Genomic DNA, 25,151 nt, shown 5'->3' on the forward strand with positions numbered 1-25,151 from the left:
TTCAGAAGAAGAAAGATTATCAAAAATTGGTATCACTTTGATTCGGATACATTCGGTCTTCAGTCTATTGTTGATTTTAAAAGCCAGTATTTTGTATTCTTCAACAAATAGTTTCATCTTAAAACGTCTGCAACAGAGGTGAATGTCGTGTTAATAGACGTTTAGCTCGGCAGCTAAGTAACATTAAAGTTAAAGACGATACACAACGGCTCGGCTTTTAAGAAGATTAAAATCTGCATAACTGATGTCTTTGTTGCTTCGACGTACATGTAGATATGTAGGCAAACAATCTGCGCTGAATTCTGTTTGGGGTTTCCTGTCTGTTTAAATATCTTCCTTTCATTCAAACATTAAACTACCCACCTTTCACTTAATTGAAGAATTCAGCATGGTTAAACTTTTAGAAGAAACACGGTCTCTTTTGTTCTATCTAGTTCAGTTAAACGTATCCAGGTGAAAAACAAGCCAATGAAGTAATTTTCCTTCGAATAATTAACATATTTTGTAGCGTAGGAGTTTCTTAGTACGTGGGTTTTACAAGTAAGATCGTAAAATTGATTCAGCACGAATTGCATTAATAATATCCCAGATTACGCATGATTACATGTTTTAATGCCCAATGACGTCAAACAATTGTGTCATAAGATTTGAAATGCAGTTTATCTCGATATCTTACATCAAAACCTATTTCCTAAATCGATTCCATTATCATACAAACAAGCTTACGTCGATTTATCCAACCAGTGTTCGAAACTGATTGATTACACAGCAAATTATTATATTATCACGTACAAGAAGGTCATCTGAGATCATTTTGTTAAGGTATACGGGTAATTAACGGTGTTTCCACAGCCTAAAAGAGTTAACAAAAACAGCCCGTATAGTAAATCAACTGGCGTGTTTTAGTGTACAAAAGATGTAAGGTGTGACGAATAGTGTTGTACCAGTGAAGTGCTATGGAGTATCGATAAAGATCGAGATGTAGAGGTTTGGTGATGCGAGTGGTGGGCGCGCGAATGGCGGCTAGAGCGAGGTAGCGCCCGCATGGGGCAAACGGCGAGCATGTGCCGCCTCCACGGATCATGTCTGCACCACAAGAAAAGTACGTATGTAGATAGAGTAGAATGCATTACATACAACACTATGACAAATTGCATGAAACTTTGCTTTTAGAGTCTGAAATGGTCCATATCTATGCAAAGAGTAAGATTGGCGATGAATGCTCAAAGCCTTTGGTTGATAAATCCCAAAGTTCGATGAATTGAATGATTTTGAGATTATCAAGCGACGTTTTCATTTATTGTGATTTTCAATTTAAAACCGTTTTAAAGTCAAGGCAATTGTAATAATGTGAGCCAAGGTAAAGGTTCTTGTAAATCCATCTCACGATTATCAATACTCTCGTGTATACATAATGTGTAGTTTTTTACCAACGTCCCGTGATTTAGTAATGTTGACTGGACACTGGATGTACTGGAAATTAGCTTTAGGTACACCTATAAACCAAAGTTTTCTTTTACTAGATAACTCACGGATTGGACAGATTATTTTTATAAAAGAAATGAAGATTTCTCTTATTGCGGTCTTGAAGATCGATGTAGAAGGTTTAAAACAGTTCTGTAAAAAAAAAAACAAATGAAAAAATGCATAATTACCGTCTACAATCATAACAAACTCTTATCAAACACGAGTGCAATCGTACAACATTACGTAATCGAAGTGAACATGTCTGTCACCGGTAGTGGTCAGGAGCTCTATTAAATAATTTATACTGCAAAGTAATCCGCTGAAAGGAATCTTCCATTCTACGGTCTGAGGCCAAGGCTACATTATTACTCAGCCTTTAACAGCTGTGTAACGACTCTTGTGTACATTTCTGGCCTCTTTTGAAACTTAAACCAAGTAATTTAGTTTTTTACAACGGTAATTTTGTTCTAGTAAATTCTACGGCGCAGATTACGCTACAGTTTTCTATTGTGTTGAGTAAAACTCATTTCATTCACAATATTTTCTGCAGTTCTATTTTTGATCTGTGTGTAACATTATCCCACCCAAAACAAAAATGTGAAAGGCTGCCAAGTTCGATAATATGGGGATGCTTCGCCTATAAAAGAAGTGAGATCTGAATAAGTACCAAGTTCCATAAACATACCTCAGTTAAAAATAGTTACTTTTTAATGATGTTACTTGGCAAGCTTTCACACACCTTATTATAAACCTACTAAACGCAATGAATCAAGTATATCATTTTCTATTAAAACTTGCCAAGTAACATCATTAAAAAGTAATTATTTTTAACTTAGGTATGTGTATGGAACTTGGTACTTATTCAGATCTCACTTCTTTTATAGGCGAAGCATCCCCATATTATCGAACTTGGCAGCCTTTCACATTTTTGTTTTGGGTGGGATTTCATTTATTTTTGTAAGGTTGTTTATTTTAATTTTTTCTTATGATTAAGTTAGTTAAGGAAATGTCTTATTTATACTATCTTTCAGATTTTTGAATATGCACTATGCTTCTTACAAAGAAATGAACTAGATTAACTAAATGGACTAGATTTACCAACTGACTGACATGACATATTATCATATATTATGTTCGTGGATCAAAGTTACACATTCGTTATTTTCGAAAGTGACTCACACTTGGCCGTTTTCAGATTTTTACTTTACTTTGACTAAATACAAACCTTTGTAACGAATTTCAGATCGGTACGACCATTCGAAGATATCCTACTTATATTATAAATGTGAAAGTTTGTGAGAATGTATGGATGTATGTTTGTTATTCAATCATGCAAAAACGGCTGGGCCGATTTGATTGAAATTTGGTATGTAGATAGGTGATACCCTGGATTAACACATAGGTAACTTTTTATCAACACACCACGCGGGCGAAGCCGCTGGCGGAAGCTAGTATTATATAAATATAGATGAATTTAGTTCGTTTTAGTTCCTTAGGGGTATAAAACACCTTCATTATTTTGAAACCGACTCACACTTGGCCATTTTCAGATTTTTCCCTTTACCTTGACATAAAGACCTACCTCCATGCCAAATTTCAAGTCAATACGACTATTGGAAGTGGTCTAGGTTTTTGATGAGTGAGTCAGTCAGTCAGTGAGTGTATAGTAAAAATAGCGATTTTCTGACGTCAATATCTCAAGACCTACTACAGGTATATTAATGAAATTTTTTATTTTAGATAAGTGAGGGGGTCTCAACAGATACTAGAAATTTGATATGCGGAAATAAAATAGATTTTGAGTTATAGGGGGGTCGAATTTGGCCCGAAATGGTTCGTGTAATATAACCCACGGCCGGTGTGTCGCTTTTTTTTGCTCGAACTTGGCGGACACACTGCCGTGTGTCTAGATAAAAACCTTGTGAGCGTATATTGTTGTCATTTGAGCGTAAGGTCAATGACATTGATAAGAGCATCGCTGTAACATTTTATGTATCCTAATGTGAAATGAGTACAATCGTTTGTATATCTTTACCTATATACTTTTATGTATGCTTATATTGAACTAATGATAATAATATTGACGTGAAGTGATAAATGGTTTCGTTTTTTATTAATAAATAAATTGATTCGTGCATATGCTATTAGTGATGTACGGACCATTAATTCACGTCGACCATCAATTACTTTTAAAATTTTAATTAATTAAAAGGTTTTCTTTGAAATGAAAACTGAACCTGGGTGTTTTATTTAATTATTTCATGGAATAGAAACTCAATTAGGAATTATTCCAATCAATATTTTACACAGATACCAGTACTTACTTTCTTTTATTTATTAGTTGAGTTTTTCTTCGAACATTTGCATCAATAAGTTTTATTTTTAATTAAAGTGTACATAGCGCTCAGTTTGTTAATTGCATGTTTATTCATAGTGTAAACACGGCTTTAATTTGAGTCTGCAATCACAACTGTTACCGTTGCATTCGTATGAAATAATTTTAGAACAGTTTTCGAATAATTTCTGCAAATTGCTACGTTTGGCGATTTTTAGTCAGTCATTAGTTTATTAAAATAATTAATAAATTAATATGAATGATCATCTAAACACAAAACAATTACTTTAAATACATATATAATATCAATATAATTAAAATACTCATAAACTTCGGCAAGATTAAGTTAAATCATAGTTTTAAACATAACCCATTATTTTCAGTTTTTTGATCGTAACCGCTTCGCGACGTTTTTTCGGAACAAATCATGTTTTACCATTCGCATGGTAGTGAAAGCCATAAAGTCTATTATTTACTCACTTTTTGTGGTTATGACATCCTTAAAATATTACCTTACATTTATGTCCCCTAATATTATCTTATGTTTATATATAAAAAATAAAGTTTCAATATCCAATAGTAATCGGAAAATATGCCGTGTTATAAGATGCCAATTTTAAAAGATATTCAACTGTAATAGTTTCTGTTTACAACTTAGATCATGCTTGCTTTCCCCCATGCTCAGATGAAAGATCATAAAAGGCTCATTGTATTTTACCACTCAACTGCATAACTGCTAGTGCAATCTTTTGAAGATACCTCCACCATCAAGATTAAAATCCAGTGTTCTGGATAATTTCCAAATAACTTGATATTGATTAATCGTAGAGTGAAAGGGTGCATGTCGATGATATTCGTGTTTGATGTTCTGTAAGGGTGCATCATTAATCAAATTGTGAACTTCAGAAGCGTATGAACTACTTTTCAGGAAATAATGTTACCTTGTGATAATACTAATACTGATAGTAGACCTTGTAATAAGTAGGTGAACGTGTTACAAAGATATAGTAAAAAACAAACCCTTATTTAGAATAAGGTAAATAATTACAAATGTTTTCAATTAACCTTCAATTCGCTAGACTGTCTAAATAATTAGCAAATTACTGATTTTATTTTACCTACTCATCATCCTCCGAGCCTTTTCCCAATCATTTTGGGGTCGGCATCCAGTCTAACCGGATTCAGCTGAGTACCAGTGCTTTACAAGAAGCGACTGCCTATCTGACCTCCTCAACCCAGTTACCCGGGCAACCCGATACCCCTTGGTTAGACTGATGTCAGACTTACTTTACTTGACCTACTAGGCTCTTTAAATCTAGAGTATAATAATTCCTTTACAAGTGCCTTTTACTTTATTAGCTTACAGAATTATATTCTTCAGTAACATGACACAAATGTCCTTGTAATACACAACTTCTATACTACCATATTTTCATTGTTGACAATGTTTGCCCTCTATAAATAAGTAAATCCTAATTTGTGATATCAACAAAGAAAATCTCAGTTAGATTTCCAACCGCAAACCCTGAGATCTTTTATCTAAAGTTGACATCAGAAGACAGATGGTTCCTTGTATTATACTTTCTATTGTTAGCAAATCCTTTTAGGATTCTGCCGAGATGCCTACTAAGATAACAATGGACGTATACAATTTATGATCGGTTCTTACTTTACTGTTCATAAGAACGGCCTCATCTTATTTGCATAAACTACCAACAAGCCTTTGACGATCATATTTGTTTTTACAAACGTTAACACCTACATGCGAATTCGTTGTTTCTATACAGCAATATGACTTTTCAGGTGTTACTTTTAATTCGAACTTTTCAATTCTAGGAAAATAAATTTATTTATATGCCAGCGTTGATTTTTAACGAACTGCAATTCACTTCACTAAAGACACCTACACAACATTAATGAAACTGATATTACGATTGTAAAATATCAGTTGAATACTTTTTTATTACGAGAAAGTTCCCTGCATTTGTTCGGTATTCTTTCAAATAGATTATGTACCTACAGACTCGAAATTTATTATCGAAATATATATAAATTAAGAATACGAAGCAGTGGAGATGCTAATGAGCCGACAGACAGGCCGACCGATGTCGGTAGAAACAAAATAAAAAAATATTTTCTCTGAATAACTCATAGTATCATTGATGTCAATGTCTGTGAATATCAGTAACTAGCCGTTTTCCCGCGGTTTCACCCGCGTCCCGTGGTAACTACTGCCCGTACCGGGATAAAATATAGCCTATGTTACTCGTGGGTAATGTAGCTTTCGAATGGTGAAAGAATTTGTAAAAACGGTCCAGTAGTTTTTGAGCCTATTCATTACAAGCAAACAAGCAAACAAAGTTTTCCTCTTTATAATATTAGTATAGATTAAGTCATGCTTTTGATACATTTTCAGCATAACTTTTGCGATGTAAAGAATTTAAGAATCGAAATGTCTCTAGACTCACTTAAGCTACATAAATATACTCAGCATGCGTGTTTCTTTCTTAACCTAATATATAATTTAATCGAAAAAAAAACAACAGTGAAAATAAACGTTATTCCAGTGAAAATTGTAGATTTTGAAAAAAAAAAAACTAATGCTTGTAGGTCCTCCCAATTTGCCTACGGTTAACAAGCTTTACCAAGCTGCCAAAACCTTATGTTGCCGATTTATGAATACCGGATACACATAAACACAGGCAGCTGCTAAAATACTCGACCAAAATAGTAGTATACAAAACTAATGAACAGTTTATGATAGCAGTTATATAGTAGAGACTGATTTTAAACATTTTTTCAGTATTTGAATTCCCATTTCTCGAGGAAGACTACTTTTCTATTGTGGGTGCGCTAAGTGAGGTGGAGCACCATACGAAATCGCGGGCGGACACACTGGTTCGATATAAGAACATGGATAATATAAATGTTTAATCGGATATTCAGGTGAAGTTATGATATTCAAACAGTATTGATAACAGGAGCGTGGGCCGACAGTTTACTGCGTTGTAAAACTAAATCGATATAATCGGAAAATTATATTGCCTCTTCGAGCAGGCTTCCTGAAACTATTTAGGTACTGCTGCCAGTAAACTGATAGAAATATTGATCTATCGTTGAAATTCAAAGGGCTATTGATAGATTTGATTATGTGGTATCGATTTTTTTGTATTGATTTTGTTGATTCCGGACATGACATCAAAAATAAGGAGTTTACGGTTATCAATTTCGACATTATGTTTTCTCCATCTCAATATTATTTTGGTACTACCAATTGTATATCTATTGAGTAAAATATATTGTGTTTCTCAAAATACGGGGCCAGTTAAGCTTCTTATCCTATATTCTTGTATGTTCATTGTTTGGCTAGTACAATAAATATTGGACCACTATGTATTAAATAATACTTAGAATAGATATCAAGTTTGAGTTTCTTCATGTTATTTTTCTATTTCTTAGATTTTTTGTCCAATATCATCTTTGAACATGTTGTATTGAAAATTATTGAGGTCTCACGCATCGATCGACCCGAATATTTTGTAAACAGTATCTTCAAATGTATTTTCCATCTCACTAGTTTTACATTACTGGTAAAAGAAATATATCACGGCAATATGGCTGCATCAAATGAAATCATAGGTAGAGAAGTTAATGAAACCCTGATGACGGTTTTACTTTTTCTCTGATTGCATGAACAAAAAATCTTCAGGACGTGGTTGAAACCCCAGGAAGTGGATTATTATACTTTCGCCTAATCTTGCAGTCAGACAGCTGCATTAATATACGACTGCCAAAAATAAGGGTACATTTCTCTCCTCTTGGCAACAATTCCGTTATGATAAGATTCATTTTGTAATCGCGATGAAATATGGCCGTCTTAAAGTTCCTGTCAACCCCGCGGTTTATCTTTTTATATGCACGCCGGCACGCCACCCTCTCATTTTTCTTCTTTTAATTTTACTACCATCCTTGTCTAGTTCGTCCTTTTCCAAAAATAGCTTTTCTTTTTGTTCTTTATTTGTATTCAGAACGTTCGCGTTTTCCACTCGAGTGAAACCGAAACTGCCAACTTTTTCTCAGCTCTATTTTGATGTGTTGTTGCTAGGTGGGAGTGTGATATTGGCTTATATAACGGGTGAAAATATTAAGGGAATTTTCCATATGATGTCCACATAACATGAATCACGTCTGCTGGTCTCTTTGTGCTATAAGGAAGGATGTGACGTGGCTGTAAAGAGAATCAACCGACATCCTTATTCAGTTTTCTGAATTCTTACTTTGTCTCATCTCCTTATACATACATGACCATGCCTTTTATTACGTTGCGTTGGCGGGATTTTTACTACAGTTCTTTGTGTAACTTTGTAAACTAATGGTATAACTTCATATTTTAGTACTTACGGATGCAATGATAACTTTAAAAGTTTTGACTTACCAGTACTTTAGCATTTTTTGGAGTATTACGAATCGAGCATTCAACACCAGTGAATAAAATACTTATTTTTTTTAATGCGGCATTTGAGCCGGCTAGCTTTAGTTGTATATTCCATTAATTGACCTCTGCAGTTATTTGACAACCACAAAGTTACCTGATTAACCCCGAGGTGATACAAAGTTATCAAAGCAGTTTTAAGGCCTTACCGACTAGCGAACATCGAAGGCCACAAGCGAACTTTCTAACAAACCTGGAGTCAATTAGAGCAGTTGAGGGTTATTAAAGCTGTGTGATTCATTAGTGGAATTAATGGAAAGCCATAATGGATAGTGAAAAGGGTTACGAGTGACCGTCACCTGGCCTGAGAGGGGTACGTTGCCACAAAGCAATTTAAACTTGAAGAACGATTTGCCCCGTTCACTTCGCCGGCTTCCGACGAAGTCCGGCCGTGATTTGAATTCAAGAAAACATGTGGTGATCTGCATTCTTCCTCCTCACGAGGTCCTCGGTTTAACGTAGGAATTGAATGATATGCTTCAAATATTTTATGGATTTGATTCTACCTCTAACTTCACGATACTATTCGTAGTAATAACGAAGTTGCCTTCCTAATTCCACCCGCCCGCCTTTTGAATGAAGCACTCATTTTATTGGATACCTGGAAACTGATTTCGATAAACGTAAAAGGAAAAAAAGGGTTGATTTTTTAAGTGAGACTATTTTTAGAACAAATTATAGTTCTTCAATTCGTTTCTAAAGTGTAGCTGAGAATTGGATACCTACATTTAATGTCCTAAAATTATTAAAGCTGTTGTGATATTTATGTAGAGTTTTCTCTTAAAGAAAAACGATGGATTAGAAATACGTCCATAAACTGCGATTTTTACAAACAAGGATAGAAACCCAAGCTTACAACGATGTGCGAACATATTGTACATGTATTTACGAAGATGTAGTATGGATCACCAGGGACCACCGCTGTATGCAAACTGCTCAGAACATATTGATGTGGGAATCGGTAGATGACGCCTGTGCTGCGAAGCTGTTACTCGTTTTCATGTAAAATACTGGCTTTTTAGCGCGGCTTTACTTTACCTAGGGAACTTCTTCAAGTAGACATAATTTATAGGCTGTTTCTCGGGAAGAGTGTACCAAAAGTGAAAGATTTTACAGTCGGTTCAGTAATGTCGGAGCGTTTAGGGTATAAAAACAAACAATTGAAAATATGTTTCCTCTTCATTATATTACTGGAATAGACAGGTTTTTGAAAGCGGTCTCAATCGAATTTAGGCGGAACTCCTATTTCCCCAAAAACATTTTGCAGATTTTAATCTATCACCATATTCACTATGCTGTACACATATATACTTCAACTTTGTCGGTTCACTGGTTATGTATGCCATAAGAGCATAGCAGACAGACAGACAGACTTTTGCATTTTATATAGGCAAGGATCTCCCCGACGAAGGTATCGGATTAAATTCGCAAAACTGGCATTTGTTCTCCAACCGGTAGCAAGATAGTCATAATATTATTGTTACATACGACTGATGGTTCCGAGTAACGAGTGCAACTCGATATTCGTTGCTCACTCGATATATGTATAAATCGATTCCTGTGAACACTGCGATTGTAGGTGGTCGAGGTGATGAGCCAACCCGCGTAAAAGCGATAAAAAGGTTGTAAGAGAGGTGATGAGAGAGGCCTTAAAAATTGTGTCCATGATATTTGGACAAGTTTTCTTCTTGGTTTCCTTAATGAATTGTGTATGTAAGAATTTTATATTGAGATGGATTTCGATTGTTATAAATACATCCTCCGAGCCTTTTCCCAATCATGTTGGGGTCGGCTTCCAGTCTTACCGGATTCAGCTGAGTACCAATGCTTTACAAGAAGCGACTGTCTATCTGACCTCCTCAACCTAGTTACCCGGGCAACCCGATACCCCTTGGTTAGACTGGTGTCAGACTTACTGGCTTCTGACTACCCGTAACGACTGCCAAGGATGTTCAGTGACAGCCGGGACCTACAGTTTAACGTGCCATCCGAAACACAGTCAATGGTGTCTAATGTGCTCGCGAATTTAACACATTCTTCTCTAATATTCCAATCAAGACCACTAGCGGCTTAGACTCCTCTGCCACCAACGCCGAAAAACTTTTACGTAGTAGTGTTATTCAATGTGAAGCCACATTTACCTTTAGTTATATTTCACCTTATGACATAGTAAGAACCTTCAAGTCATTAAATTCAAAAAAGACAGGTGATTTATGGGGTATCTCTGTTAAAGTCTTAAACTGTATTATTGACGATATTGCGCCCTATTTAGCTCGTATATTTAATGAGTGCATTGACTCAGGTACCTTTCCTGAACTTATGAAATACAGTAAAGTTATACCTCTCTTTAAATCCGGGAGCAAGAACGATCTAGGTAACTTTAGACCGATCTCAATTCTGCCCGCGTTGAGCAAAATTTTTGAAAAGCTAATTTTAAATCAACTCCTCCGGCATTTTAATTCATACAATATTTTACATGCGGAACAATACGGTTTTACAAAGGGTCGCTCCACAACGGATGCCGGAGTTGCTCTACTGAAACATATATTCAGTGCGTGGGAGAAGTCACAGAATGCTATCGGGGTGTTCTGTGATCTTTCCAAGGCGTTCGACTGCGTCCAACATGAAACGCTTACCCAGAAGCTAAAGTACTATGGTATTAGAGACAGCGCACTTAGTGTTATTAGCTCATATTTAAGCGGTAGAATGCAATGTGTTGACGTTAATGGTGTCAAATCTTCCAATCTACCCGTTCGTTTGGGCGTACCGCAAGGGATTTTAGGTCCATTTTTGTTTCTTGTATACATTAATGACTTGCCATATTATTTAAAATCATTGTGTGATGTAGTATTGTTTGCTGATGACACGTCTCTAATTTTTAAAGTTGATAGGAATAGAGTAGATTTTGATGACGTGAATTCTTGTCTTTCACTAGTAACGCAATGGTTTACAGCCAATAATTTAGTTTTGAATACGAAGAAAACAAAATGTATTAAATTTGCTTTGCCCAATGTAAAAAATCTCGGTCCCGGTGTAATTTTGAACAATGAGGAACTTGAAACGGTACATGCTACGACTTTTCTAGGGATAACAGTAGACTCCAAAATTCAATGGGGTGAGCATATAACTGGCATCACGGGTAAATTAAGCTCTGCTGCGTACGCTGTCAGGAAAGTAAGAGCTCTCACCGATGTAGCCACGGCGCGTTTAGTGTACTTTAGCTATTTTCACTGCATCATGTCCTACGGAATTCTTATGTGGGGCAATGCTGCCGATATCGAGAATGTTTTCGTACTACAGAAGCGCGCTGTCCGTGCTATATACAAACTTGGTGCTAGAGTCTCCCTTAGGGAAAGGTTTAAGGATATTGGTATTCTGACTGTGGCGTCTCAATACATTTATGCCAATATAATATACGTAAGGCAAAACCTAGATTCATATAGTAAAAACAGCGACGTACATCATTTTAATACTAGAAATAAACACAAGTTAACCGCACCTAATTATCGTTTACATAAGGTACACGGTTCATTTGTGGGGCTTTGTGTACGCATTTATAACAGAATTCCGGTTCATCTGTTGGAATTAACGGACAGTTCTTTTAAAAATAAAATTAAAGAAATTCTTGTTAAAAAGGCATATTATAATGTTAATGATTATTTCACAGATAAACGCAGATGGCAGCTCTGAAGTGGAACAAAAGTGCTTTATTTTATTTTGTATTATTCGGTGTTTTAAATTAATAATAAATAAAATTGAATTGTATAACTGTAAAATAAATTAATAATAATTAAATTGTAATAGACAGCTGTGTTGCTGGGAAGTTTGTTCTTCACCGCTTCTTCTTTCCAGCCATAACACTAGGAAGTGGTGAAAGGGGGGCGTTTTGGGGGTGCTGTCATTCTTGTAAAATTTTGACGTTAAAAAGTGCTAATCGTATTAGCCTATTTTAATAAATGATTTTGACTTTGACTTGACTTTGACTTTAAGATATACTTAAAAAATTAAAAAAAACTTAGAAAAGTTGCATTGGTACTTGCCTTGCCTCATACTTGAGAGGTTGGTCCTTTACCCACTAGGCCACCACGACTTTTTTCAAATATAAATATTATTACGATTGTTATAAATAGAAATAGGAAATTCCTTATCTACATAATATTATCTATTATATTATTTATCTATATTAGTGTGAAGATGGGCTATAAAGATATAAATACAATAAAAGACAATTATTTACTTACAAATGTTTAATTATAAAATGTCAATAATAAAAATGAACAATATTTTTAAATACCAATGTATGTATTAATTAAAAATCAATTAAAATTTTAAATAATTTGTCTAATTAATTATAGATATAATTGACCTTAGAATACCATTATACCTAACACTAGAGCTATTGTTTTAAAAATGCAGTTGTCAAGGAAATTCTAGATTCTTTGCTGAATATATAATTTGTATCGTATCCACGTTGTCCGTTATACCAGTTATACATAAGCAGAACTTCTCCATAAATTAATTACTACGAAAAAATGCTTAACAAATCTTATTACTTCCCAATTTACGTAATTCTTATTTAATTGAATTCCTTCAAAACTCAAGCCCACAATATCATATTTGTTAATAAACTTTTATTAAGGAATTTTCCTCCGACGCTTCCAAATGTTATAACAAATTTTATTTGGTCTACACGATCAATGTTTCCTTTGCATTCAAATAAAACAAACTTCATTTCACAGTGCACTCACACAAAATGAAATTACTGCAGCTCCCAACGCCTTTAACTTTGAATTACGACTGCGGTTAAGATTGCAAGGCTCTTGATAACAAAAAACTGGATAGACAGTGTTGAGTGTATAATACTTAAACAATGTAACTTCTAAATTAAATGCTGCTTATCTTTATCTGTGTTGGGAAAGAGAAAAACTTTTGCATGAAAAATAAACACTGAATTTTAAATGTAATGCTTGAAAGGGAATTATAGAAAGTGAAATTGTGGTACTGTGCTACAAACGGTCTAAAACTTCTTCTTCTTCTTAGCGTTTATCCCGTCTTGTGACGGGGTCAAATATTCAATATACAAACACTCTAAAACATTAAATGAAAAGTCTTTTCAGGAGTTCATAATGCATTTGGAAATCCCATATGAGTTTCTCTCATTAGTTCAAAAACACGATATTATTTATATCCTAATATATATTAATATTATATTAAGGATGGAAATGAAGCCCATACTGTGTACGCTTTCAAACAGCAGCAAATATCCACAAATAATGTGATAAACTAAATTCTACCAAAATTAGACGCACTTGAAATTCTAATTCAAAACATTAATTTGATTGTACAAAATCCGGTCAGCATAATCAAAATAACAATGGGGGTATAAACTGATGCCCCACGATATAGCTCACAATGATAGTTATTGTTCGCAGTTATGCAACACATCGGCTACAAACGAAAATGCTGCTCTAACTTAGCTCTAATATGGGCAAAGCGACTAACGCTGCATACAAAGTGGACATTGGCCTTAACACGAACCACATGACACTGTGTTGCACCATTGATTTTAAACAAACATTGCTAACGACCCATTGTCTTACAACCAGGCTCCTATACTTTTACGAGGCAGTTTTTCTTTCTCTTGAGCTTAAGCAGGCTTAAAAATACCCATGTGGGAACTTCTTGTACAACGCTTAAGATACGCGTTTTATGGTCAACTTAATTTCCTCTATTGAAAGCCGTTTTATGATGAATAAAAATAAGCCTCGTTTTATGACGTCATATATTTTGGCACGGGGTTATCAGGACGATATTCCCTCTTTACGAATCGATAAATTTATCAAAGTTTACGGTTTCGTAAGGCAAAATACAAATGCGTTCTACGTTGTCTACTCTGAGGTCGTTCATGCATTAATGTTGGTTGATTCTCGTGGAAATCCGATTATTTATACTTACATAATATTTTAATTCGAAGTCAGAAAAATTCCACTACGACTGAACTGAGGTTTTTTCCGTAATTCTCGGATGCGATGGTGTAATTTGTAAAGAAATAATTGTATTACGAAAAGTTGTATGTTAGTACATTCTTACGCACCACGTTAATGCCTTTGTTCTGCATAAATGTATGTATAAAAAGATCACTGACAATTAATTGGATTGTTCGCATTTAATGGGGTTTTAATTTGTTTTAAAATATAATTCCGCAATTAGCAGAATTTTTTGATACTCGTAATTTTAAGTTGCAGCAAAATCAAAAAGAAATAAAGCATAAAAGTTCAGTCACAAATCAAAGTTCACTTGAAGTCAGAAAGTTTATTCGTTCCACAGCATTTCAATTCACATAATGTTTCACAACTTGGATCAACTTCAGTCTAATTTACTAAAATGTTTCTAACTTTTATCTCATTAGAATTCGTTCGGCTTTATTGAAATTGACAGTAATATATTTGCTATCTTTTGCTATCAAAAACTGTGTTTGTTACTTTTGTAATAATGTGGTTTGAGTTTCAACTTTTTTTGGGTCTTCAAATACAAAAAGCCGCCATATTGGATTCGATGAACTGAATAAGACTTTCAGGTAGATATCATAAAACATTTTTACGCTCAATGATTTATAGCTACCGCAACTTCTTACAACAGTCAGTGTATATTACAGAAAGACAAAGAAAACATCCTACAAAATAAATACAGCATCACATTTTGATCTCCCACACTCATAAAGCGGTCCATTGTCACGAAGACTCATTACTACACTCACACTTTAGATTAAGATCGAGAGACTTAGCTCAATAAGTGGGAGTCTCGCCTCGTCAGTCTCCCAGCGGCCTATTAGTCTAGTCCTCACGATCTGATAAGGGAACTAGATGTAAACTAACACTTCGAGGTTACAGCAGTTTACACGTATCGTTTACATGGCTTTATTGAACGAATTTGTTGAAGAGTAGCCCTTATGATTATAATTAATGACAGTCATATGTTTGTCAATATACTTCATGGCGCTTTTCGCAATATTTTCATTATTTTTTGGGTATATTTCGCGTGATCTATAACTGCGTTTTTAATTTTTACGGAAGAATGCATATTGCAATTGCTTAACATTTTATATAAAGCTAATTGTACTTTTACTAACTTAGTCAAAGAAAAATGTTCTTCTTCTTTCGAGTGATTCACATTCAAAAAAGTTCAACAATGTTACATTTGTAAGTTCGTGTAAGATTACCTTAAAAGTTTTTGATATGTTTAAAAACCTGACAACTTTCTGGTAGTTCTCAAGTTCTTGCGTCAAAGCATCTTGGACTTAAACTGTACCTACAATGTAAATGTTTGACTACAATGTTCAGGTCTCGACAAAGTTGTAACTTAATCTTTGGTAACACAATCATTTACTGCTCAGATTTAATTTATAGCCGATCCTATCTTTTTTTGTTATGACTACATAGCATATCCTTAACTTGACAATACTCCACAGTATCATTCATACAATGCTGAGTGTCATATTGATCATGAATCAAACCAAAGTCCTGTTAAATATGACCCGATTTGCTGAAAGGGTAAAAATAATGCTTCAGAGCAATCCGCTTCAACCCGTTGCGTAACAAAAACAAAGTAAGTTAACAAGCTTAAATATACGTGTGAACATTATCCAATATTGAGAGGCCGTCTTACATATTTAACAAGCCAAACAAGCTTACGACTTGTGTTGAAGTCGGAGTGAGAAGTCGTGTACTGAGTTTTACTTTCAGTTTTAATCATTGACTTACTGTGACGGTGTGCCCGACTTTAAGGTCTAAGAGAAACTATTTATTGTAAATGAAAAATAGATGGGAAGTCTGAATGTCACCCATTAGGTAATTTAAGGTAAAATAGGTGCTTGGAATATTTTGGCAAGTATTTTATAGGGAGTTACAGCACGACTGCTCGTTATGATGTTAGAAAAGGTAATAAGTATAATATTACAATACTCTGAAATATTTCTGAGCTTCCATACCATGACGCAGGTACTTGTTTCGCCAGAAAAGAGTATGAACTGGTAATTTTACCTAGCTTACTCTCACCAAGTTGGAAACTTTTAAGAATTTGAGCAGAGGTTAAAATTCCGTCCCTTGCTTGTTATGTAAATGTTAACAATTGCTCCTCATCTCCAAACATTATGCAAACACCTAGAAACTTCGACCAACAATTTTATGTATGCAAGCAATGCTGTGGAGCTTTTGATCTCGCTTCTCCCTCTAATTTGAAATGATTGCTCGTCATTTGTTTTGCGCATAATGTCGGATGGATCTAGGAAGGTATTCTAAGAATGAAGATTGTCTATGTTGCTGTTATTCCTGTAATCTTTGGTATGCCTTGATTATGTTGGCGCCTTATGGTAAGGTATGTCTTCTTGCACTTTTATGGCGTTCTTTGGAATGTGCTGTCTTTTGCACTAATTCTCTAAATATCTCAGTTAAGTCGTGTTGTGCTTGACAACTCAAGCGCAGATATTGAGAGATGCGATATTCGGTCACCTACCGATGTTCAAGAGTATTCTATTCTAAGTTGCAATAGGACATTGCTCACCATTTTTTCCTATTGATGGAATGTCTATGTGTATTTAGAACACCATTCACTAAAGTTTCCAGGACATATTGTAAGATGGTAGTATTTTAAATATGTGTAGGCAGTGTGAAGTTAGCTATAGTTGTTGTTGATCTTTGCTCTATTGAGCAAACATTATATAAGTGCCTACTATCAACCCCCAATCTTACAGGTGAATACCCTCGGCGAACACGTGTTTCCCACTAACATAAAATTTAAATGTTCTCGCACAATATTGTGGGTATACAATGTTCTGGAATAGCGTCCATTATTTCTACAGGTGGTTCCCAGCTCTTAAACCATGTAGCTACAAGACTTGCTACTCACAGAAGGAACTGGATTATTTCTTGGATTTTATATTTTCTTTACGACCATACTTTGTTATAATATCTTATATTAACAACAGTACTCGGGCTTTTCTATTCGGTCGCGAATATATCACAATACCTCCTTCTACTTATATTCCTTTGTAAAGACAGCCTTGGCTAAAGCTCGGATTAATAATACTGGGAACAAGAATATTGCTTTGTGCGAGTATATTTAATATCTATAATATAATACGCGTTTAAGATATAAGATTCTTAAACAACTAAGGCGATGAAGCAAACAAGATATTAAAATCCTTTTAAAGCGAAATCTGATATTTTCTTTACAAAATCGCAGCAGAGCCATTACCGCAACTTTAGAACTTTTTGGTGAATAATGCGAAAGGTTAAAAAAAAAACTTTGTTACAATGTTGATGGATCAAAGACGAAAAGAGGCTTTCAGCTGTCTAAATAACAGACCAACGGGTAAGGGGTTAGAAGTACTCTATTATGTATAGCTTCTAAGATCGTATTACGGACTTCATAACAAAGATACCACGTAAAGCCGAGAAAGTAATTTATTTTCCATTAATGTATAAAAGAGGAAAAATCTAAATACCTTTAAAATCTTGTTAGGTGTACTGGTGTAACTGTTTGTACTTCAAGAAGATTATGCAGACTTTAGATTTTCTCGGAATTGATCATTAAGTGTGTATACATGTGGGTGTCGAAATGAGATAGTCAGTTTCATACAGAAGATTACGTTAATGTAATTTCTCTGAATTTTCGAATAATTCTGGTAGAGGTACAAAATATCATTTATTTGAGGCAGAAACTGTAGAAAGCTTATTGAACAAACTCATTATCGCTTTCTAAGCTACTAACTTAAATTCGATATTAATTGTGATATTAGCTAGGCATACATTATCCGCTGAAACTTTGCAGTCTTCGAAGAATCCCACCTCATTTTCGTAAATAGGGCCATGGCGAAAGTCAGAATTCCCCTTTTTTATAAAGAACTGTTTGTGACCTGACGGTGGCAATTAGTCTCTTTAGTCACAGTAGCAGATTTCTTGTTAAACGCTGAAGACGTTGGTGTAGAAACTGACTACCGTTTGACTTCCCTAACTCTTTGGGAAACTTGGTCTGCCTACATTTGCATGCAGTAATTACAGTTTCTCATGAATCATATTTAATTCCCGAGCTTAATTGATAACAGCCTTGAGATTCCCAAGATTGCCAAGATAACTGGAATCTCCTAGTAAAACACAAACAGACTTGAGTGGACTGGCTTTTCCTGTGTTTACTTCTTGTAAGGGAAACCCGGCTTGTCGCTTTCTTAGAAGACAAGATCTCGGGCCAAGATGCAGCGATTGTTTTGTTCAGTAGTGTATTGTTACATGATAACACTTTGTTAACGCCTGCAGTATCCTAAGTTTTTCATTACCAAGCTAATGGATATGATGTAAGTTAGGTTGTTACGGGATGCGGGATTACGTCAGCGTGTATGCACTCTAGCGTATCTTGTTTCTACGAAGCATTATTGAAGCACTTTGAAGCGCTGCATCGGCTTTTTGCTTTATCCTCCAACACGTATTATTATTGTTATTTGATATAGTAACTGTTATTAGGAAAGTATGTCTATAACACTGCATACTTAATCGAAATTTCCTGTTCGCGAAATTCACACTCGAGATAAACACATGCCAGCGAAATGGTGAAAGGTTGTTTCCCCCTCACTACCGATTTTATCGATATGTACGAACTAAAAATGGAGCGACAAATCATCGTAAACCTTACATATGACACTGGTACTTGTTACATGATATATGCGATGAGTCATATGTTGAACGTGTTGCTATCCAAGAGTCATTGTAGGCAATATTATTTGCGTATGTATGTGTTCTTGAAACAGGAGTACATAAACGAATAATATTGCAATATGTTTATTATAGTCAGAAAATTGTATGTTGGTGATGCTCCCTACGATTTTAGTAAAACACTAAATTACAATACAACAGCATCTGTTATAATCTAGCCTGAACCCGGTAACATATGGCACCAAACCCAATATGACAACGTACAATTTTTATTTGCATACGATATTATAATAATGAACCACCAGTAATTAATCCAGGATTAATTAAACAAAGCTGTATTTTAAATAAATTCAATAAATATGCAAACAGCAGAGTCGCCGTAAAAGCTTGAAAATAGTTTGGAATATGGAAATTTAATAAATATTTAACGCCGACCTGCGGGATTTGCCAGTAAATTATGTAGGTATAGTGCCTAGATAGTGTTTCGTTGATATATACGTTTGGTAGCTGAAGATGAGTAGATGAATAGATAAGGAATATGAAATGAAATACAGACAAATGTATTCTACATTTTGAGCAAAACATATTTCGCAATATATGTAGTTGTATTTTGTATTGCACACAAGAAATCTCGTAACATGAAATTGCTGCTTATCTCCTATGTTTTGTGTAATATCTTGAACTTTACTTTGCTATATTATGTACCTACTGTCTGTATTATTTTTAGTGTCCGACCGAAACTGGTTTTCCGACCGAAACCGAAACCGAAACCGAATGTTCGGCCGTGGCTTCAGTTTCGGCTGAAACCGAAACCGAAACCGAAACTCACATGGTCAAGTATAAAATTTTTTAAAATACTGAAATTTTGTGTTTTTTACCATTTTTTTGCATTAATTAGGGCATGAAGTGGAAACACAGTATATTAATTCAGTTTGTTGTATTGTAATCATTTATTTAATACAATATTAAAAAATCTTAATAACATTTTTAATACTTTTTCAAAGTAAGTTCTCATAGAATTCTCATAAAATGTTTTTCAGTTGACAAGACAATATAATCAAATAAGTAATTGTTAATCCTTTTTGTAATTTCATGATCATCAGGCCATAGTGCAACTTTAGGTTTAGAAGTCAAACTTAAGATAGTTGTCTGAACAAGAGTTGACTGATCTGCGCTCGATTTTTTCAACGATGCACTCGAGTCTGTTCGCTTCAATTTTGCTTCACTTTTGAAATCATTCAATTCTGAGACACGTTTTTGTACTTGCCTGTATTCTTGGTCATGAAATTTTGATAAATGCAACTTCAGTCCATGTGATGTTTGTTTTTTTGCTTCGTGGCTTCCTAATGAATAGCACTTGTTACATATCTTGCAAACAGCTTTTGATGTATCACTGATACTTTTATCAAAGTACTGCCAAATCGGATTTTTTTCTCGTTGTGACATTTTACTCTGAAACAATTAAAAATAAAACCGTAGCAATAACAATCGGACAATAGGTCATCGGAATGAAAAACAAATCTCGAATAAGATTACTTATAAAACGTAATTTATGAAATTAAACACTTCACATTTTTTATTTACTTACAATTTCTTTTTTACATGTGACTTCATTTGTTTATAACAAGAAAACAGTTATTGACTCAATATTTAATTAACTATATAAATCATTCAAGTACAGAAACAAAACAAAAACTTACATGTTATCAGTTCCATCAAAACATAACTTCCAAATAATGTTTCCGTCGGACGCACACGCACTGACTAAGTTTTATTGCATTACTACGGAGCTATCCGAACGGCACACGATGATTCCCGAACAGAGCCGACGGCGTACGACACAGCTTCGCCGCGGAAAACGAAGTTAGGCGAACGTGCGTGACCTTGCGAGATAAGTTTCGGTTTCGGCAAAAGTTTCGGCCGATTTTGGCCGAAAACGAAACTGCAGCCGAAACTTGATTTTTGGCCGAAACTCGGCCGAAACTGAAACCGAAACCGAAAGTTCGGTCGGACATTAATTATTTTCCTAGTAGTAACTATGTAGTGTATATGGAACTATGTAGATGATTTCATAAGCAGTCAATATAATCTTAGGTAATCGTTTTAAGACTGACGTCTTTATAATTCATTAAATAGTTATTTCGACTAAAAATCTTTTCAATATTATGAAAGAACAAAAGATTAAGAGTCGTGTATTTTCCCTAAATTATTACCTGTAATCGTCGCTTGTAATTCAAGTTTATTGTAAATATACCAAGTATATATGCTTCCGCGCTCAAGGGAGGCTCCTTAGCCACGTGTAAGATACACGTGCTCTGTAGGTACATGCTCTGACAATACAATGATGTATTTCTGTATTTTGATCGTGTGAGGATTTCATTCCAAAATTACCTTTACGAGTTCCTCATAGATTAAATTGCATAAAGGGAATATTACTGTGTATGTGGGAGTAGTAGTCGTGTTATAGATCTAATGTATATTATATTTTTAAATACTTAATTAAAACATTTTTTTACTATTACCCAATTGCCAACAAAATGAAGCCGTCGAATATCTAGATATGTGTATAAATCTGGTTCTCATCCGATGCGAAAAATGACGTCTAACTTTAAGAAGACAATTAGAGGTCACCTATGACTCAGTCCAAAATACAGTTAACTGCACCAGACAGAGATTTTAATAAAAGCCCCTTATTTAACACTTCAGCCTCATTACAATGGATAATCACGTAAAAGCTAATTAGCAAGTAATTTAATTGCCAACACATTTACACCGTAGCTCCGGACTATCGGAATTGCCTATATCTCGCGTAATCTGCATACGTAATTAACGCAGATTATTCATTAATTAATTCTAATGTGCACTATTTTCCCACGCGTTGGAGGGTTAATTCAATTTTGTTGGTTTTACATTATTTTCTGTTGAAATTGAATCTGTAAGTTTATTTTGGGGTAGAAGCTGTATTAAATAAAACAGAGTTTATAAATAAGATAATTATTTGTGGGCATTATTTTACTAACGAATCAATAAATAACTATCGCTATTTGTTGTTCCCTTTTTGGGTTCCGTCCCCAAAGTTTAAAACGGGACCCTATTGTTTTCGCTCCTCTGTCCGTCCGTCACCAGGCTGTATCTCATGAACCGTGATAGTAAGAGAGTTGAAATTTTCACAGATGGTGTATTTCTGTTGCTGCTGTAACAACAAATACTGAAAACTAGAATAGAATAAATATTTCGGAGGGCTCCCATACAACAAACGTGATTTTTTTGCTTATTTTTGCTCGACATCCATAAATATTATATAGAATTTTAGTTTGGATGGTACGGAAACCTACGTGTGCTAGTCCGAATCGCACTTGGCCGGTTTTTCTCTTACATACGTCAATCAACGTAGTAATTCCTTACTATACGTATTTGATCATTTGACAAAATAGATCAGTAACATAATATTTTTCTGAAAACACGTTCGGATTTGTCTATCCCGACACGTGGTACCATCCAAATACATCTGCCATCTTAAATTACAGCGTGAATCAACCATCCTACCTTCTGTCAATTTCAATTAGGCTAGAGCAAATGTTTATCCTCGCTAGCTCTATTAACAGGCTGATGTAATAAATAACTGGAATACGGCATACGTTCTATCTTTTGTAATAACATTGTATTATTTATTTATTAATTATTTATTTACTTATTGGTTTTCCAATAAATAAATAAAATAAATATAAAATAAAGTACAAAACAATGTTTTAGACATATATTAAAAAACAGAAAGCCAATTATACGTTTTCACGGATAGTAATAGGATAACACGCTTATAGCTAGGCAATCAGCTGGTCTATGAGAAATAAAAAAAGTTATTACAAAGTTAAATTTTGAAAAAGTCTTGATTTAGCTGCCTACGATACTACAATATTCTTGGTATTGAATGGGTCAAATGAATGCTCTTTACATAATTCATTAAAATATTTATTTTCTTTATATTTTATATCTCCGGTCGAGGAGCTTATGGCCAAGTGACACCCACACAGATCGATACGTCATAAAGTTAAGCAACGCTTGGAACAATCGATCTGTGAATGGGTGACTGTCTTGAGGAAGTCAAAAAGGCAGTTGTCCCATGTATGCATCCGTCAGGTTAGACTGGAAATCGACCCCAAATTAGGTGACTGTACTTTTTGACTGATCTGATGACTTGATATGTGATTGTTATGAAACCTCCTCTCTGTCTACCATATACAGAGGTGTGTTGTTATGTATTCCTTCCAGCAGCATACGTAGAAATGTTATCTTTATTCTATGATCAATGTTCTTGAGTCTTGAGAATATTACTATTATCGCAGTAGTCAGAATAGACACAACATATCACTTGGCTATGTTCGAGGAATGCTTTGCCCGTACGTATTGGAACAGCATAAATAATATCATTACTAGAAGTAGACTTCAGAATAGTTGAGATTCATAGAAGTGTTGTGCACATAGTTGAAATCTTGTTCAACAGTTCTAGGTACTTTAAAAATGTTAACAATTGTGTTAACTAACACCCAGTTGGTAAAACTGTTACTGTGACAGCGAATTTCTGAGGGCACGGCAGTGCCCCAGCCAAGACTCGAGCAAAGCGGGCACGGCCGTACCATCTTTTCTCGAAGCGTTTCGCGGCTGTTTCAGTCCCCTGTATCTTCCATGTGAACAAAGCTAGGAGTTTAGGTTTTCGATGACCAAGAGTAAGTATTAGAACAAGCTCAGTCTCAAAATTACAAGACATTTGAATAAATAGTTTACCAGTTATGAGCGATCAAAGTTACACCATTTTGTCACTGACTCACTGACCGATCATCAAAAGTCTAAGGTACTTCTAGCAAACTTAGAACCTTCAAATTTGGCACCAAGGTAGGTTATTAGCTACATATAAAGGGAAAATTATAAAAACCTTAAAACTTAATAAAAAAATAGGAAACAAATTTATATTTGCGGTTTTTCAAGAACATTGTGTACGAATTTTGACTGCATTGATAACTTTGTTATTTATTTATGTACAAAATGTTACTATTTGTTTTATTGTTACGTAGAGGTATATTGTTATTATGTATTAAATATACAACATATGAATAAAAAAGCTAGGTTTAAATAAAATGAATAATGATAAAATCTTTCATATTAATGCATTGCGATAAACACTGCATGCTCGCTCGATAGATGGCGTTGTCCTGGTCTAAATCGCGCTATGGTTTCGTTACATAGCTTAGTATAAGTAGTACTTAAAAAAAAAACAAATAATTTCATGTGATAGCGTCATCTACCTCTGAAATAAATCTCTTTTATTCTAAAAGCTATTCGATAAAAAAATTCGACAATTTCGATTTTTTTTAGGTTAAAAAAAATATTGTTTACGTGCTACTTTAGGTGTACATATTTAGTTTGTTATATATTTAGTTAGTTGCATGTAAGTTAATTTAATTTGTTATATACTTAGAGAAGAAAGAGACCTCCAAAAATAAATTAGATCCCACCAAAAACATTAAATGTAAAAAAAGCCAATCCTCTACGCAATTCCTCCACCGTAAAAAGTTTTGAGATCGCATAGAAGCCAAGTCCTGTTCTACTTTATTTGTAATAATAAATCAATATTTTGTGACTATATCAATAGTTTTGTTCACATTACAATAATACTGTCTTGGCCATGAGCACAAGTTAAAAGTCGCTCCTTGTAATAATGTAATAAATACCATTGAATTGATAAATTCTATATGGACATGATTTTACGATTGGACTGATTATGGACTGATTGGAATGTGAGATCACCATGGACTAAACATGCGCCATAGTACATGTGCAGTTCATTGATGTTGGATGAAACTGACTGTCGGTCATTTAGTAACAATTGAATAAACTAAAAGTATTTAATTCTGTGATATTAAACTTTATGTTTGACTTTCACCTCTCCAAGATATGCTGTATTATATTTGCAGTTTATTGTGCTCATGGCCAAGTCAATATTATTGTAAAGTGAACGAAACTATTGATATAGTCACAAAATATTGATTTATTATTACAAATAAAGTAGAACAGGACTTGGCTTCTATGCGATCTCAAAACTTTTTACGGTGGAGGAATTGCGTAGAGGATTGGCTTTTTTTACATTTAATGTTTTTGG

The 25,151-nt window shown here is 34.5% G+C and overlaps 1 protein-coding gene across 9 annotated transcripts in view; it reads left to right on the forward strand.

The window, feature by feature from the left end:
* The window catches only part of LOC124638940 (dual 3',5'-cyclic-AMP and -GMP phosphodiesterase 11), a 201,683-nt gene that overhangs the window by 93,389 nt on the left and 83,143 nt on the right, over positions 1-25,151 (forward strand). The window contains exon 2 of one of the 9 annotated variants that reach the window (XM_047176112.1): positions 853-1,102. The exons of 7 other annotated variants lie outside the window; for them this stretch is intronic. In XM_047176112.1, the coding sequence (XP_047032068.1) occupies positions 1,045-1,102 (58 nt within the window). In that variant the 5' untranslated portion in view covers positions 853-1,044. The remainder of the gene's footprint in view (positions 1-852; positions 1,103-25,151) is intronic. One more of the 9 variants, XM_047176111.1, reaches the window with a different exon arrangement.

This window comes from Helicoverpa zea, chromosome 18 (assembly GCF_022581195.2).
Source record: "Helicoverpa zea isolate HzStark_Cry1AcR chromosome 18, ilHelZeax1.1, whole genome shotgun sequence".
Taxonomy (NCBI): domain Eukaryota; kingdom Metazoa; phylum Arthropoda; class Insecta; order Lepidoptera; family Noctuidae; genus Helicoverpa; species Helicoverpa zea.